This window comes from Hippoglossus stenolepis, chromosome 12 (genome assembly GCF_022539355.2).
Source record: "Hippoglossus stenolepis isolate QCI-W04-F060 chromosome 12, HSTE1.2, whole genome shotgun sequence".
NCBI lineage: Eukaryota > Metazoa > Chordata > Actinopteri > Pleuronectiformes > Pleuronectidae > Hippoglossus > Hippoglossus stenolepis.
The window spans coordinates 23,315,340-23,331,332 of record NC_061494.1 but is presented as its reverse complement, the minus strand read 5'-3'; the positions used below and the strand labels follow the sequence as shown (position 1 = coordinate 23,331,332).

The 15,993-nt window shown below is 44.5% G+C and overlaps 1 protein-coding gene across 2 annotated transcripts in view; it reads left to right on the top strand.

The window, feature by feature from the left end:
* Positions 1-15,831, top strand: part of abch1 (ATP-binding cassette, sub-family H, member 1) — an 18,048-nt gene extending 2,217 nt beyond the window's left edge. For both annotated transcript variants that reach the window (XM_035172495.2, XM_035172496.2), the window contains exons 2-20: positions 174-319; positions 895-1,054; positions 1,828-1,982; positions 3,292-3,399; positions 3,699-3,792; positions 6,080-6,154; positions 6,380-6,551; positions 6,803-6,899; positions 7,008-7,176; positions 7,548-7,648; positions 9,139-9,209; positions 9,446-9,495; positions 9,868-9,924; positions 10,011-10,081; positions 10,641-10,729; positions 11,236-11,339; positions 12,746-12,905; positions 13,372-13,476; positions 14,502-15,831. In XM_035172495.2, the coding sequence (XP_035028386.2) occupies positions 174-319; positions 895-1,054; positions 1,828-1,982; positions 3,292-3,399; positions 3,699-3,792; positions 6,080-6,154; positions 6,380-6,551; positions 6,803-6,899; positions 7,008-7,176; positions 7,548-7,648; positions 9,139-9,209; positions 9,446-9,495; positions 9,868-9,924; positions 10,011-10,081; positions 10,641-10,729; positions 11,236-11,339; positions 12,746-12,905; positions 13,372-13,476; positions 14,502-14,608 (2,091 nt within the window). In that variant the 3' untranslated portion in view covers positions 14,609-15,831. The remainder of the gene's footprint in view (positions 1-173; positions 320-894; positions 1,055-1,827; positions 1,983-3,291; positions 3,400-3,698; positions 3,793-6,079; positions 6,155-6,379; positions 6,552-6,802; positions 6,900-7,007; positions 7,177-7,547; positions 7,649-9,138; positions 9,210-9,445; positions 9,496-9,867; positions 9,925-10,010; positions 10,082-10,640; positions 10,730-11,235; positions 11,340-12,745; positions 12,906-13,371; positions 13,477-14,501) is intronic.
* Positions 15,832-15,993: the final 162 nt, after the last annotated feature.

Genomic DNA, 15,993 nt, shown 5'->3' with positions numbered 1-15,993 from the left:
TCCTATCTTTATATATTCATCTATCTATTGTTTTTTAATTTAAAGTAGATTTTATTAGGTTAGGTATTTTCAGTCTCACAAGCATCTCACCGAGCAGTGGCTCAGTCCACATGGTGAGATGTGACAGAAGAGTCTGAGCAAACTGAACTCTGACCAACTGTCTCTCCCAGCAGAAGGAGGAGAACATGACGGTGGATCTGGAGGCCCCTCCGCCCGCTGCACCGGAGGATTTCGCGATCCGGTGCCGAGACGTGTGCCGGTCGTACGGCAAACTGAAGGTCCTCGGCAACCTCAACCTGACGGTGCCACAGGGGCAGATGTGAGTGGAGCGCGAGGAGACGTGTCTGTGAGCTCAGATAACACGTCGCTCTCTAAATCTGTCAAAGCAGAACCCGGCTTCAGAGGAGAACGTGACTGTATCTGTTCCCGTGCTTCATATCTCCTGATGTGTGGGTTCGGGGGTTTTCACAGACTGAGAGATGTGTTTTTTTAAGTTTCAGTTCGTGTCATGTTAGTGCCGGTGGTCAATTTGGACTGAGTCTAACTGTAGGTTATCTTTAAAACACTCGTATCTATTGTCAGTCTGCGTCGCTCCCTTCCTGCATTGTTTGATCTATTAAACTGGTTTTTTATCTTAAGCTGTTTACATCGACGTTATCAGTGAGTGTGCAGACACACCCCACTGCTTTTCTTTCACTTCGCTTCCTTAATCAATCACGTGCGAGGCCGTGACACCGTCTGTGTGCCAGGGCGAAAGTGCAACAACCACTGTCACAGCGACATCACTGTATTTTAACGCTTCACACAAATCATTTGAAGAATTAGACACAGAATTCAACAGTCGTCCTTTTTTAACATTTTAACTGAAACTCTCTGTGACTCTGTCGGTTGCAGTTACGGTCTCTTGGGCCCCAGCGGCTGCGGGAAGACCACGCTGCTGAAATGCATCGTGGGGACGCTGAAGATCTCGCAGGGTCACATCACCGTGTTGGGGCGGCCTCCTGGTTTCCCTGGTCACGACGTGCCGGGGAAGAAGGTCGGGTACATGCCGCAGGTAAACAGCACATCTTTGAAATATCAGCTCTGCCTGAAAGTATGCGTAAATGTGTATATATGTATTAAATGTATGTACTTTTCGTCTTCAGGGGACTAATAACTAAGAATGTGTCCACAGCACTAAGTCCACTTCCTCACTCAGCTCCACACGTAAACCCAGTTTGTCCCGGGAAGGCTTTTTAAGTGTGTTTGGTGAAAGCCAATTATCACCCCGGCGTTCACTGAATGCAGGGAGTAAGTGCCTTGCTCTAGGGCTCGTTTTAATTTAGCCTCTGTTGGCTCATTACAGTCAGAGTGGAAATGTGATGAGGCTGATAACACACGTGTGAGACTCACGTCCGTCCCCTTGGACGAGATCTGTGACCCTGAGAGGGAGTCATGTGACACCTTGTGTTGTCTGAGGCCAGCACTGTGAAATAAATCCTGTTCATCCTGGTTACAGAGAAATGTATGTATGGATTATTATTTAAGTAGCTAATCCTCCGAGATTAAATATTTTTTAACTAATGAAATCTAGATGTTAATCCTTTGAGTTATGGAAGAGCTAAAAGAGCTGAGTCCAGGGTTTCTGTATTAGTGCTCAGAAAACAGCACAGATGCTGATCTGCGTAAAGAACATCCAATTCAAACAGACACAAACTTAACTTACTGTTTATTTCTTATTTAATATCAGAGGACGGACAGAAAAGTGTCAAATAACTAGGACGAGGTATCGAGGGTATAAAATCCACACACACACATATTCACACAACCTTCTCCTGTGTTGCACAGGATCTGGCGTTGTACAGCGAGTTCACCATCAGCGACACCCTGACCTTCTTCGGCCGAGTGCACGGCCTGACGTCGAAGGAAACCAAGGCGCGCATGGACTTCCTCATCGACTTCCTGGACCTACCGCAGAAACAGAGCCTGGTCCGAAAGCTCAGGTAAAACCACACGACAGCGATGTCTTTGATTGTGAATCATATCAACGGATTAATGGCACCGTGATTCTGTTTGATTAGATTTACAGCTTGTTCACGTACGTCTGTGGACTTTGACACCTGAGGTGCATGAACTGATGCACACACACACACACACACACACACACACACACACACACACACACACACACACACACACACACACACACAGACACAGACACAGACACAGACACAGACACATGTAATCCATTTGTCTACAGCAGGTTATAAACACAGTGCCCATAAAACAATATGAACTTGTCTGATGAGGCAACAAGAGTCAAATGAAGAGATAACCAGCTCTTTAATTTGTAAGATCAGCTTTAATCTACTTGCTGTGGAGTCTTTTATGTTTACGTCAGTGTTGCCAGATTTCATCCTAAAAGTATAATTATTTCTAATATTTCAATTTAGCTGAGGGTCCAACATCCCTCTGCTATGCTACAGACACATATTTGTGTACTTTATGTAAGAGGGTCGTGAAGCTGGATAATCAGCGACTCACATTTTCACAGGAAGAGTAAAAAAGCAAAGAAATCAAGCAATGCAAATTCAAAAATATGTTTTATACCTGTGTAATGCACAGTGTATATTCTGTGGTTGTTGGAGGAAAAGAATGATTCTCCCTTGTTCCTGGTAATGAGTCACATCCCTGATTCATGACAAAGAGCCTTGTGTTCCTGAAGAGTCCCTTTCAAAACAGATTCAGTTCATGGAATGCTTATATCACATGTCTGTCGTGCTGCTGAGCTGCAGCTTCCGCTTCTGTTTCCCTCTTATTGTTATTGAATTGTACATTTGATATCTAAGATCTGTTTTATTAAAGATCTTCATTTCCTCGTCTGCTCTCTTGTTCGGCTGCAGAGACACACGCACGCAGCTGCAGCTGTTTACTACACATAGTATGTCAAGTATTCCTGGTATGAATGAACACATCGAGTGGCACTGAATCTGTTTCTACCTCATATTTTATATATATATATATTATTTTGTCTTGAATACAATGTAGGATCAAGCTGAGGATTTATGTTTTTCTAGTCAAAGAAATAAGATCCATTTCTCAAAGTGCCAGTTTCTCCCAGCGACCCTCGGGTCAGGTCTGGTTGTTTCCCTCAGTGTTGTCTGGCAAGGTTTTGTCTGCTCTACTCTCAGTTCCCTCCTCTCTCGGGAACGAGCGGCATGCACAGTGTTGAATTATCAGTTACGCATTAATTGAGAACGTGGCGGAGGGGTCGGCTTTTGATTGTTCCTGTTTCCTGTGTGTTTGCTGCAGCGGGGGTCAGAAGCGCAGAGTGTCCCTCGGTGCTGCTCTGCTCCAGAATCCAGAGCTGCTCATCCTGGACGAACCAACGGTCGGGGTGGACCCTGTGCTCAGGGCCAAGTATGTACTGTAACACACACACACACAGAGACACACACACACACACACACACACACAGACACACACACACAGAGACACTCGTACTGTTTCTCTGGAAAGGCCCAACAGTTAATATTCAGTCAATAAGAAAGTCATAAACCTTTTTTCAAGGCTCACTTCTCTTTGTCGGTGTGACGCTCCAGTTTCAGACGTTTGGCCGAGAGTCCGCTGCTGGAGAAGCTTTGAGATTTGAGGAAATCATTTATTCGCCCTCGGGTCAAACGTTGTGTAATTAGATTGTTGTTGTTTCCGTTGTGCAGGATCTGGCAGCATCTGGTGGAGATCGTGAAGACGGGGAAGGTCTCGGTCATCATCACCACACACTACATCGAGGAGGCCAGACAAGCCAACGTGGTGAGATACACACGCACAGAAAATCAACTCCCAGATGTTCAGAAACACAGAATCAACAGCACCGCCTCCGCATTCATCCGCAGAAACAAAGAGTCTATTGATATCTTGTTTGATGAAGTTTATTCTTCATCAGCTTTGACAGGACGAACAAAAGCTCAATGAGAAAAGCTCCTATAGAGTTTGTCTAGAAGCTCTCATCTAAAAATCACGTTTTTTGTTTCTAAAGATCGAATCTTTCTGTTTGTCATTTATTCCTTTGATTATTAAGTCAAGTTAATTTAAACAGCACATTTAAAAACAACCACAGTTGACCAGGGTGCTGGACAATGAAAGAAGACACAATGTGAAATACAAGTAAAGAATAAATTAATACAAAATAAAATAATGTTGAAATAAAATTTGTAGTTTAATAACTTCAATAAATCCCACAAAAAGACCAAATTCATCATCATTAATTCCATTATTATTCACCACAGTAGCAAAATGTGCCGGAAATAGCCCCCCCCACATACACATTTGACTCTTTACTCACATTTTACAGTTTGAAACTGTAAAGTTCAGCTTCCACTCGAATCCAGAAAACTGTGAAGAAACACAGAGAGAGAGAGAGAAGAGGAAGTAAAGGTTTAAAATTAAAGTGTCCGTTGAGTCATTTCAGGTTGTTTCTGGTTTCATGTGTGTTCTTACTGTTCAGTCGAAGCTTTCAGCCTGAATCACGTCAGGACGCTTCTGAACACCAGCAGGTTTGTGGCGAACGGTCCCACACATGAACAGCAGGGATAAAGTAAGTGGGCCTGTAGAGTTACACACGTGTCGCCCTCAGACTAATATCTGGCTCTGCATAAATCCACGAGTTCATTCACTGTGTGTCCCACGCTAATCTGCTTTGTATATCAAGCCCAGTACTTTACAGTGGAGCGTTTGTACTGTAGACTCCCTGATGTTGGAAATGTGCTTTTTCACTTCTCCAGGGAGAGGTGTGAAAACTGGAGGTGGTTAAAAAGTGAGGCTCAGTGGATGGAGCTTTGTCTCGTTGTTAAGTGCACTTCTCTTTTTCAAGATTTCACTAAATGTATATTGTGCATATACAGTCCCTTAAATCCATCCATCCATCATCTATACTTCTGATCCATTAATGGTTTTGAGAGGCTGGAACCAACCCTTACAAATTCAATGTAGGCAACGGAAATATTTGGGTCTGAACCAAATTTCACACACTCATCATTTTACTTTCTTACACTTCACTTTAAAAAGATTGTTCTCTAGCTCCCCTGGTGGAGCTGAAGGAGCTGACATTTCACTTCTCTTTTTTTATTTGAGTGACACATGTCGGGGAGTTTCAGACTCAAACTTGAACCCAAAAACAATGTCAGAGGTTATTTCGGCCTCTCGCTGATGCAGCTGCATAAATAACAGAGAATGAAATTCTCCACTAAAGCTGCTGCGTGGCGTCTCCACTCAGGGTGGAGGGAGATTCTGATGGTGGGAGAATGAGGTGGATCCACTGGTTTCTGTCTGGGACTTGTTCTGTCACCTGGACAGAACAACGTCAGGTGGTTCAACAAGGAATGAAAACACGCTCGCTTGTTGTTTCTTACTCCGTCCGGGACAATAGACTTTAATCACATGAAACCTCGACCTACTGAGGAGATCGAAGGGACCAGTTATGAAAACCAGTTCCTCCAGTGCTCTGTAGCCAGCTGGCTCATGTCCAAAAACATATTTTAAAAATCCTCATTAGTCAAAAGTCTCTGTTCAAATTGACATATTGGCTTCCCAAACATTTAAGGGATTTTGTTGAGGTGCTGTTGGTGAAAGCACCGGTCTGGTAAACAGGAGATCATGGGTTCAAGTCCCAGCAGTGCCTTGCTTGTCCTTCATGAGGTACAGAGGGTCGGCCACTAACCAGAAGCTCCTGGTGGTTTGATCCCCGCCTCTTTCAGTCTGCATTCCAAAGTGCAAGATGCTTAACCTTTAATTCCCCCTGATAGCTGGACAGTGTTTTTTTGTCATCTAATCTTACAGATTTTAGTTTTTTATTGTTTCTACTATTTTTCGTTTCTTTCCTTTTTGGACTTTTATGTGTTTTCTAAATGCTTTGGAAGTTTCGATTCATGTGCAGGTGCCGGGATCTGTCTGGATTTTGTTCCCTGACATCTGGAGCATGAAAACTTTCCTCTACATAAAAAGTGGCAGCACGCAGATGTTTAAAAAAAAAAAGACAAAACTATATTTTATGAATATCACTTCTTCATTCTCTCTTCTTCTCCTTTTCCCTGCTCTCCAGGTCGGGCTCATGCGGAGCGGCCACTTGCTGGCGGAGGGGCCTCCAGACGCAGTCATGAAGCAGCACAATGCAACGGTGAGTAGAGTTTGAGCCCCTGGTGGACTGGAGGGACAGGTGCAGGTAGTGAGGACAGGGACGCTCATGGATCAGATGCATATTGTCCACTTCTGTCAAAGGCCAATAAAGAGACGTTGCATCAGATCAGGGAATAAATTCTTTGTTCTAAAGCAGCTTTATTTAAGGCGATGAATAAACAAGGAGCTTTTATGTCTTGTTTAAACTCCTGTTCTCCTCCCGCAGACCCTGGAGCACGCCTTCCTGCAGCTGTGTCAGACTTCAGACCAGGTCGACTCCAAACGAGAATCCAGTCCACAGGGGGCGCCGCTGGAGTCGTTCGAGAGCGGGCGAGACGAGACTCGGCCAATTCTCGCCATCGGAGCCGGAGCCGTGGAGGAGGTTCCCAAATATTCAGGTACTGATTGGAAACATGCACAGAAATGTTCTACCCAGTTTATCACAAGTCATATTTCTGTGTCCTGTTCCTGAGGGTGGCACTGTGGACAAACAGGTGCATATCACATAAGTGTCCCAGGTTTGAATCCCCTCTGTCACTTGAGTTTGAAGGTCAAAGGTCGAGAGGTTGAAACATGTTGGGGGACGTCTTGACGGCGTTTGAATGGTGACTTGTTGAGAACAGAACCTGAACCCCTGTGTGTTCTGTAGTGGACTGGAAGGTGCGAGCCCGACACCTGCTGCCTAAGTGGAGGAACATCGCCGCCCTGATGATCAAGACGCTGGTGCGGATGAAGAGAATGCCCGGGTACGTCCACGTTAATAATGTCGCTCCTCACTTCTATCAGCAGAAGTCCTGGTTTGACGAGGGACACGTTGGTCCTCTTACTTGTCCCTGTCCCCTCTGTGCTTGCAGCTCGTTGTGTTTCCAGTTCGTGCTGCCCGTCATCCAGATCTCTCTGATCTGTTTGTGCGTGGGAGGAGATCCACGGGGGGTCCAGGTCGCCGTCGTGAACAACGAGACCTCCCCCTCGGCGTACAGCCAATCGCTGCTCTCCTTCCTGGACAACACCAGTGTGCACCAGGTATTTCTCCGACCTCGTGAGACACCGACACAAACTCACAGGAGGGAGGTTTCAATGTTCACGTGCTGCGACCAAAGAGGAAGCAGGTAGTTTCTGTGCTACGTGTTCTGTTATTCATTTGTCGGCTCACTGGTTTATAAAGTTTACCACAAAGCTCAGGTCTCAAGTTTCACTTCAGTTCAGAACATGATGACTTTGTTTTTCTAGGAAACACAAAGGTCGTCTCCTGGTGCGACACCGTTCGGTTTATTATATAAAACTTGTGTGAAGCTGCTTTATAACAAATATGAGAAGATTTGAATCTATTTCCCTAGAGTGCAACATTATATATTATTACATATAATATATAAAGTGTTGCTCTTCGTCCACAGGTGCCCTTGTCTCATGCAGAGGCTTTCGATGGGATCCACAATGGGGAGTATTGGGGCGTCATCGGCTTCGGGAAGAACTTCACCAGCTACCTGACAAAAAGGTGAACGCACCAATCACGTGACATCAGCCACCATGTGACCAGTTATTAAAATCTGCTCTTCCAATATCAGTTCAGTTCAGAGTAGGTACCAGGACAGAAAACACTGGATCCATGATAATATGATGTGTAGGATCTACAGAAACGAATCAAACTGCGTCATCACGACTTCTGTGAAGCGTCTTATAGAAAACATACGATTGTGAATCCGTCTCATTCTCGACTTAACTCCTCACAGGCGACGAGGAACATAAATAAATCCTCACTGAGACTTGGAGCTCACGCTGGAGTCACATGAGGAATTTCAATCTCCACAAATCCACTTATAGTCCTGTGTCCATATGTGGAGCATTTAGGTCTTAATGCTGATCAACGTAGTATAAAAGATCAAATGGGTCAATGGGTTTGAATAACTTGTATATATTATGCACCATACACAATAGTAGAGGTATTAGAAGGAGCAAATCTGCAGCAGCACAATGTTTAACATGCAGAGAGAGATTACACTTTACACAGATCCACTCCCAGTCTGAAGCGTTTGTGTTCACACACGAACATCTGGTCCATTTACGGACTAAACGTGAGTCGGCCTGATCCAAAGTAGATGCTGTGTCACACACGTTGCGTCTCAGGGATGATTTGACTGAAGTAGTTGTTGAGAAATTATTGAAACGTGTGTAAGAAATCCAGAATAAATGAAATCAGATTATAATCCAGACTCCTTGTTTAATGCAGAGTTAAATGAACAGGGAAAACACTCCTGGTATTTTCAGTCTGACCTGTTTGTTACTCGACCAGTCTCAACTTGTGTGTAGACACAATGTGACCGTTATCACGTGGCTCTGTTTCCCTCCTCCTCTTCCTCCTCTTCCTCATCTAACCCCTCATGGCTGCTTTTCATTCATCGCACAAAACGGATCGTTGTGTTGTTAATCACCTGCAACCGTTCAAAAGCCACAGTGAAGCACAAACGACTCCATCAAATGCCATTCCAGTCATCACACACAGACACACACACACACACACACACACACACACACACACACACACACACACACACACACACACACGCAAATCAAACCACACCAGCTTCAAAATTTCCATCATGTGAGGATGAGTCAGTCGAGGAGGATAAAGGGCATGAGTTGTTGTGTTGGGTGTGATTCACTGTGTGTGTGTGTGTGTGTGTGTGTGTGTGTGTGTGTGTGTGTGTGTGTGTGTGTGTGTGTGTGTGTGTGTGTGTGTGTGTGTCTGTGTGTGTGTGCCTGCTCCTTCCTGTCCCACACACCTGGGCAGCTCTTCACTGAATCATGTGACAGACGTTGTTCTTGTATGAAAACAGCAGGTTACTGCTACATTCACATTTCATGAAGCAATAATAGACCTGATTTTATAAAGGGACAAGTTTGATACGAGCTCTGTAAAATAATCCTATAATATAATAATTCAATGAGAAGGTATGTGAAACGGATCATGACTCTTTGGCTCCACAGGATGATGCAGCGGCAGGTTTCCAGGGAGGTGGTCGATGGAGGATCGGTGCACGTCTGGCTGGACCTGACAAGTAAGATGCAAACACCTCGTGGTTTGTGGTGGATTTCATATTGACGTGTTAATCTAGCTTAAGGTTTAAGAGTCTTATCGAACCATTGGTATAATAACATGTGAGTATATTATATTTATTAGAATTTAAAGGATCAACTAAACTGTATATGAACTGAAATATAGAAGAAAAAACTATTATCACTTATCTACTGTGATTCAGAGAAGCTCATTTTTGCTGTTTTTGTTTTTTTCTAGATCGACAAATTGCCTTAATGCTGCAGAAGAAGCTTCACGAGGCTTTTCAGGTAAAATGTGCTTCCTGCCTTTTGTTTCGTTAGCTTTAAATATTATATACACACGATATTTATAGTGTAGAAGAAATACACATGCAACACAACAGCAGCAGCAACTTTACAATATCAACATCAGTGCCACTTTACTGGTTTCTGCTATTGACGCTGTTCCACAACAACACAAGACCAAACTCTTCATATGTTTTTACATTTGTCATCATGATAGAAACAACCTGGGATTTGTGAATATGAGCTTTACCAATAAAATGTCATTGATTTGACTAATTCCACTGAAGGTTGATGAAAATGCAGTTTCAGTTATAATCTGTCTTCCTTCACTGATCCATGTGAACAAGTAGTTGAAACTCTGTCGTCTTCCTGCAGGACTTTGTGGACAGTAAGCTGGGCAGCATGTCGTACTTGGTGTCGCTGCCGGTGAAGGTACGAAAAGAGCCGAAGCAACAATCAAACCAGAGGAATAAGGATCAAAGCAAAAAAATGAATCTTTAGTTTCTGTCCTCTTCTAGATCGAGGAGCCGATCTACGGCGACGAGAACACAGACTTCACCACATTTGTGATGCCTGGAGCTGTTCTCAGGTCAGTGGGATGCGAGCTGGTTGAATTCAAGCTTGTTATTGACTCTGTGTTCATGAACCTACAGTTTGTTTTGTGTGTGTTAATGTAAATGTGTCAAAGGAACCAGTCATTAGCACAAACACCCCCCACTGGACTGAACCCCACCTCCAGTCATGAAGCAGTAGAACAGGTCGACTCCTTTAAATACCAATAAACTCAATATTGACAATATCTTCAAGGGCCCGGTTCAGCAGGAGCCTCGTACCCTCTGTCAGTGCAGCACTGAATCTACTGACACAGTGAATCGTGACTTGTCTGCACATGTTTCATGTTCTATGTGATGTTCAGTGAGTTGAAGTGACTGTGAAAACGAATTCCCCCCCGCGGACATAAACATGTAGAGTCTATAATAAATTGGCTGTTGAATATCTGATAATCCGGCGTAAACCAGACACTCTTCTCCTTTTTTTCTTCCCAACATATCAATGAAAGAAAACTGTAACCGAATTTATGTATTTATTTATTTATATGTTACTCATGTGTTCTTCGTCGCTCCTCCTCTTCCTCTCTCCCCGTCCAGTATCACCTTCTATCTGGCCGTGGGTCTGACGGCTCTCTCCTTCGTCCTGGAGAGGAAGGAGGGGCTTCTGGACAGATGCTGGGTCGCAGGTGAGGGGTCACACACAAATAAGTCTCCTAAATGCAAAAACTTAATACAAAACTTTAATTTCCCCCTTTTTATGATTGATTGTAGTTATTATCGCTGCTTGTCTCTCACATGTCAGTAATAAATACTTGTTTATATCCAACCTGTTAAATGACAGACTCCTCTTATTATTATTATATTCTTAGATTCATTCAAATCTTTCAACTGTAGCTTAATGAAGCCACCAAGATAAATAATTGAAGTGTAATTTGAGATGTTACCAGTAGAGGGAGTCACATGATCACAGCAGCGTGTGACGGTGTTTACCAGCAAGAAAGAAGAATTACTACTGTTATATTATTACTTTAACTGTTTTAAACGTATTGATGACGATGCAGATGTTTTAATTGAAGAATTAATGTTGAATAATGATTTGTTACATTTAGAGAATGGATGATTGAGTGATTTTGTTTATTCAGAGGATCTTTGACTTGACTCTGACTGTGATGTTCCTGTGTCTCTGCACCAGGTGTGAGCTCCATGGAGACGATGCTGGCTCACCTCTTCTCTCAGCTGTTTGTCATCAGCGTCCAGATCCTCCTGCTGCTGCTCTTCATCCTGCTCGCCTTCAACGTTCGTCCTCACACAACACACACACACACACACACACACACACACACACACACACGCACACACAGCGATACAAACTGCAGAAAGCAGCTAAAACTGAAAATGATGAATATAAAACACATATCGTGATCACACATTGAAATATAGCATGAAACATTAAAAGCAGATGTGGGTATCGAGTCGTATTTAATCGTGTTATTATCGTGACCAGCGTCTGTTTGGAGGAGATATTCTGAAAGGTCACTGCATTCACGACGTGATCTGCTGCGTCGGAGGTTCACGGCTGGAGGTTCGTGTTTCGCAGAAGCTGAAGCTCCATTAGTCGCTCATTTGCATTTTTATCACATCAGGAAAAAAATGGGACTTTACCTCCAGAACATTAGAGTCGTGATAATTCATTTCACCCGTCACGCACACTGTTATTGTCTGAGATGATATAATTAATATTGTTCGGTGAGATGTGCACGTGACAGCAGCAGCAGACTCTGGAGGTCACAGAGGTCATTGATCACTTTGTGACCCTGTTTGGGATCAATACAGGCAAAGACAGGATAGACATGTGTGTGTGTGTGTGTGTGTGTGTGTGTGTGTGTGGCCTCGTCTGTGTGTTAAAATTTGTGTGTAAGTGTGTGTCCGTGTGTGTCAGTGTGTCCATGTGTGGGTTAATTAAGGTGCTGAAGTCCAAAGAGACCACCACTCCATAAATCACTTCCCGCGCTGCCCGTATCCAGGGATCACTGCGGGATCGCCACGACAACAACCTTGATTGCTGTGGCAACCGAGTGGTCATGTGGCCTCCCGGTGCAGGGCTATTTTTGCACGTCGTCAGGGGAGACGGATAGTGCCTTAACACACACACACACACACACACACACGTCTGCAGATTCTCTTGGAGTTCACAGAGTTATCACTTTGAGTCCTGACACTTTCAGACTTGTTTTTATTATACTTTGAAAAGGAGGAAATAGTCTTAATTAATCCGCTGATTGCCACCTCAGGTTCCTGGAACACGAAGGGGAACATGACATCACGTCCTCAGGGAGGATTTTTCTATTAAAACCTCAGACTTTGAAATGAGTTCCACACAAAGACCAAGAACTGGAAGAGATTTGAGCTTGTTTCCGAGAATAAGTTTGAAAAATGAGTTTTTCAGATCAAGGAAACCACTGAAAATAGATTGAAAAGTAAACTTGTATTTTCTGTGTGATCATTGCATCTGTAGGTTGTAATATTGTGGATTTCTTTGTGTGAAACCATGTGTTTGTCCTGGTTCTAACTCTGCCCCCTCCTCTCTCTTTAGTTCCACCTCAGTTCTCTTCATGAAAACACTCGAGACGTTTACGAGCCTGTTTTCTCTCTCTCTCTCTCTCTCTCTCTCTCTCTCTCTCTCTCTCTCTCTCTCTCTGCAGATGCCTAATGAAGGCTCCCTGGTGCTGGTCATAATTCTCATCGTGCTGCAGGGCGTCACCGGCATCTCGTTCGGCCTCGTCATCTCCGCCGCAATCGATGACGAGCAGAGCGCCAACCAGGCCGCTCTGGGCGTGTTTTACCCCAACCTCATCCTCAGCGGTAGGCCTCTGAGTGGATGTGTGTGTGTCTGCGATGTGTGGGTGACTTCAAAAGTCCTGTAGGTGTCTGATTATTGGACCATTATTCAACATCCTGAAACCTCGAGCCTCTGGTTTAGTTGTGGTTCAGGATATAGAAATCTTTGCTGAAGCAGCAGTGGCTCCGTCAAGTTCTCCATCGCCTCCAACGATCCTTCCTCCAGCTCCATTCAGTCGCTGCACCGGAGCCGTCGACCGTATCAAACCATTAAAGCTTTATTAAGCATTTAACAGATATTTAATCTGTGTTAAATTATCGGGTTCATTGAGGAGTTGGAAACAGCAGTTAAATAAATCTCACTGGAGCGTTCATATCTCCCCCCCCCTCCCTTCTGTGCTTTGGATGATTCAAATGAAATGAAAAGTTATCCCTTCCTCTTTGTTTTAATTTGTAAATATAAGAGCATCTCCTCTGCCCTGACCTGCAGGTATCATCTGGCCCGTGGAGTGTATCCCGTATCCTCTCCGATACCTCAGCCTGGCTCTTCCTCAGACCTACGCCTCTGAAGCCCTCCGCTGTATAATGTACAGAGGTAATGTAGACACACGTTACACAACACGCATCGATTCTGTAACGTTATGAGCTCCTGCAGCTCCTCCGGCGCGGCGTTGGCACGTGTTACCGTCAGATTGTCACGGTACACGCCGCAGCCGCTCGTCTGAATCATTCATCAGCCCTGGATCCTGTGTAACTGAACTTCCTGGAATAGGAGGTGTAGAGGTTTCGCTCTGTCTCTGGACGCCATCGTGTCCGGACAGTAAGAGCAGCTCCCTCCATGTTACGGGATACACGTCAAGCGCAGGAAGTCGGCGGCACCGTTTCCTGCTTCAGAACCTTATCTTAGAGGTTCAGTGGTCGACGAGGGACGTTTCACTGATTAGATTCACGTGCACTTCAGTGCCCAACATTCGATGTCCATGCTCTGCACCAGGCTCCCAGTCACTGTGGCCTCAATAAGCTTCCACGGAGCTAATAGAATATGACAGATGATATAATAATAAACCTGGATTTCCTGTGTTTGTTGGATCACATCACCGAGAGATTGATGGTTTTTGCAGATATGATCTATTTTAATACACAGAAGACGCTGCTCATAACCAGATTCTGTTCATGAATGAGGAAAACAGACATTACTTCACTTTCTGTGGCTGTTCTCCATCTTTCAATCACATCAGAAGTAATGTTGGCCAGTTGCTGTGGAACTGAAGAGGAGTGAACGCGATTCAGAAAAGATCTGCATTTATCTTTAGATTCTGCAGTAAAAATATGTTTTATTTCTTTGTCAAGGTTTTGATAACGTGTCTTAAGAATTGTTCCCATTTAAAGAAATATATCAACATATGTATCAGCCGACATATTGATATCAGAAAGCTGCAGAGCCGTCGTTTTCATGATGATGCTCCTCGTTGAACATTAAATTAAGACGATGGCCTGATTGTTTATTTGTTAATATGTGTAGTATATATGTAAAAACAGTTTATCAGTCATAAATATCCCACGTCCTGTCAGCCTCTTTTGACCTCTGTATTAAAATATGAACATGTGACTCTCTGACAGGTTGGGGTCTGACTCAGATGATGGTGTGGCGAGGCTTCGCCGTCACCCTCGGCTGGAACACCTTCTTCCTCGTCCTGGCCACGGTCATCTTAAAGCTGAGGACGTGATCGCCCTCACCCCGGAGGACATCCCCCAGTGCGGGGACGGACGCTGCCCGGGAGACGCCCGGGACACGAGGACTCGCCTGGGCCTCCTGTCTGTGGATGTACTGAAGCAGCGGAGACCAGGAGGAGACACGTTATCTGTCTCTCACAGACACATGATCCTGATCCTGCAACAGTCCCAATGTGGGAGAAATTTCAAAAAACGCTGCATGTTGACGTACGTGTGACGACACACATGCACAATATGAGGATATTTGTTGAGCAGCAAACAGAAGGATCCTATTTAGTCGTACAGTTCGTTTCACATATATTTGTGTTGATATATATTTCACCCTCAGAACGAGCCCGGCACAACTCAGGGTCACTTTCTTTGTTTCCGTTTGTCCTTCGTCTTCACGCGGATCGAGAGATTCTGCTGTGATTCACTTTATTTCAACATCGGTGAGGCCTCGAGACTCCATTTGGTAAAATGAGGAAGAGAAGTTGTTGAATTCACTGGAGGATGTTGTTCTTTCGTCTGCACGGTTCTTGTTTGTCTAACGAACATTTACATTATAGAGAAAACGTTTTTAAAAAACAGTCATAGCACAAGAGAATCTCGAGCCTGTTTTTATTGGCTTTACAATGAGAAAAGGCGAGGAGGGGGTTGTTGTTGTTGTTGTTGTTGCAATGCATCATGGGAACCCAGAGCCGGTTCTAAAGGGCCGATCTCTTCCCAGCGCTCCGGCTTCCAGCAGCATCTCCTCTGGTTTCTCACTGGTTGTGTCTGTGGACAGTTTTGCGTCTTGTCCAGTGCGAGACAGGAAGCGGTAACCACGTCTCAAGTCGGTGAGACGCACCGTTACCAGGTGCTCAAACGCAGAACTGTTGAGTTTTGTGCCTACATCAGCTGTGAGAGGAGAAACGGGGGAGGTTTGACCTTGGTGGAGGGAAAGTGTTGTTGTACTTTTAGTTTTTCGATCAGTCTCCACTTCGCCGGACGGAGTGGAGGCAGTGGGACGGATTTCTGTCTCATGTGCCCGGCTCCTCAAGCCATTGTTGCCGTAGACTGTAAATAAAGAAGGACGACATGACAGCTCCAACGCCCCCTGGTGGTGCAGCATGAACCCTGCCTCCTCCATGTTAGTGGAAGGGTTAGGGGCCAAACGGAAAAGTCAAAGCACCTGAGACTGACTTGCTATTGGTCGAGCTTGTGTATCGACCTCACTACCAAGACGCCGGTGGAGACGAGTCGTCCATCTTTAGTTCCAGTCTTTGGTTGTTGTGTTGGCTGCACTGGAGGAAAAGGGAAGAAATATGTTTTTTAATTCCATAATTGATGTTTAAATATGAAATATATCCAGGCTGTGTTCTTAGATTGTTGTTGTTGATTTGTCGGTTTAGAGCCT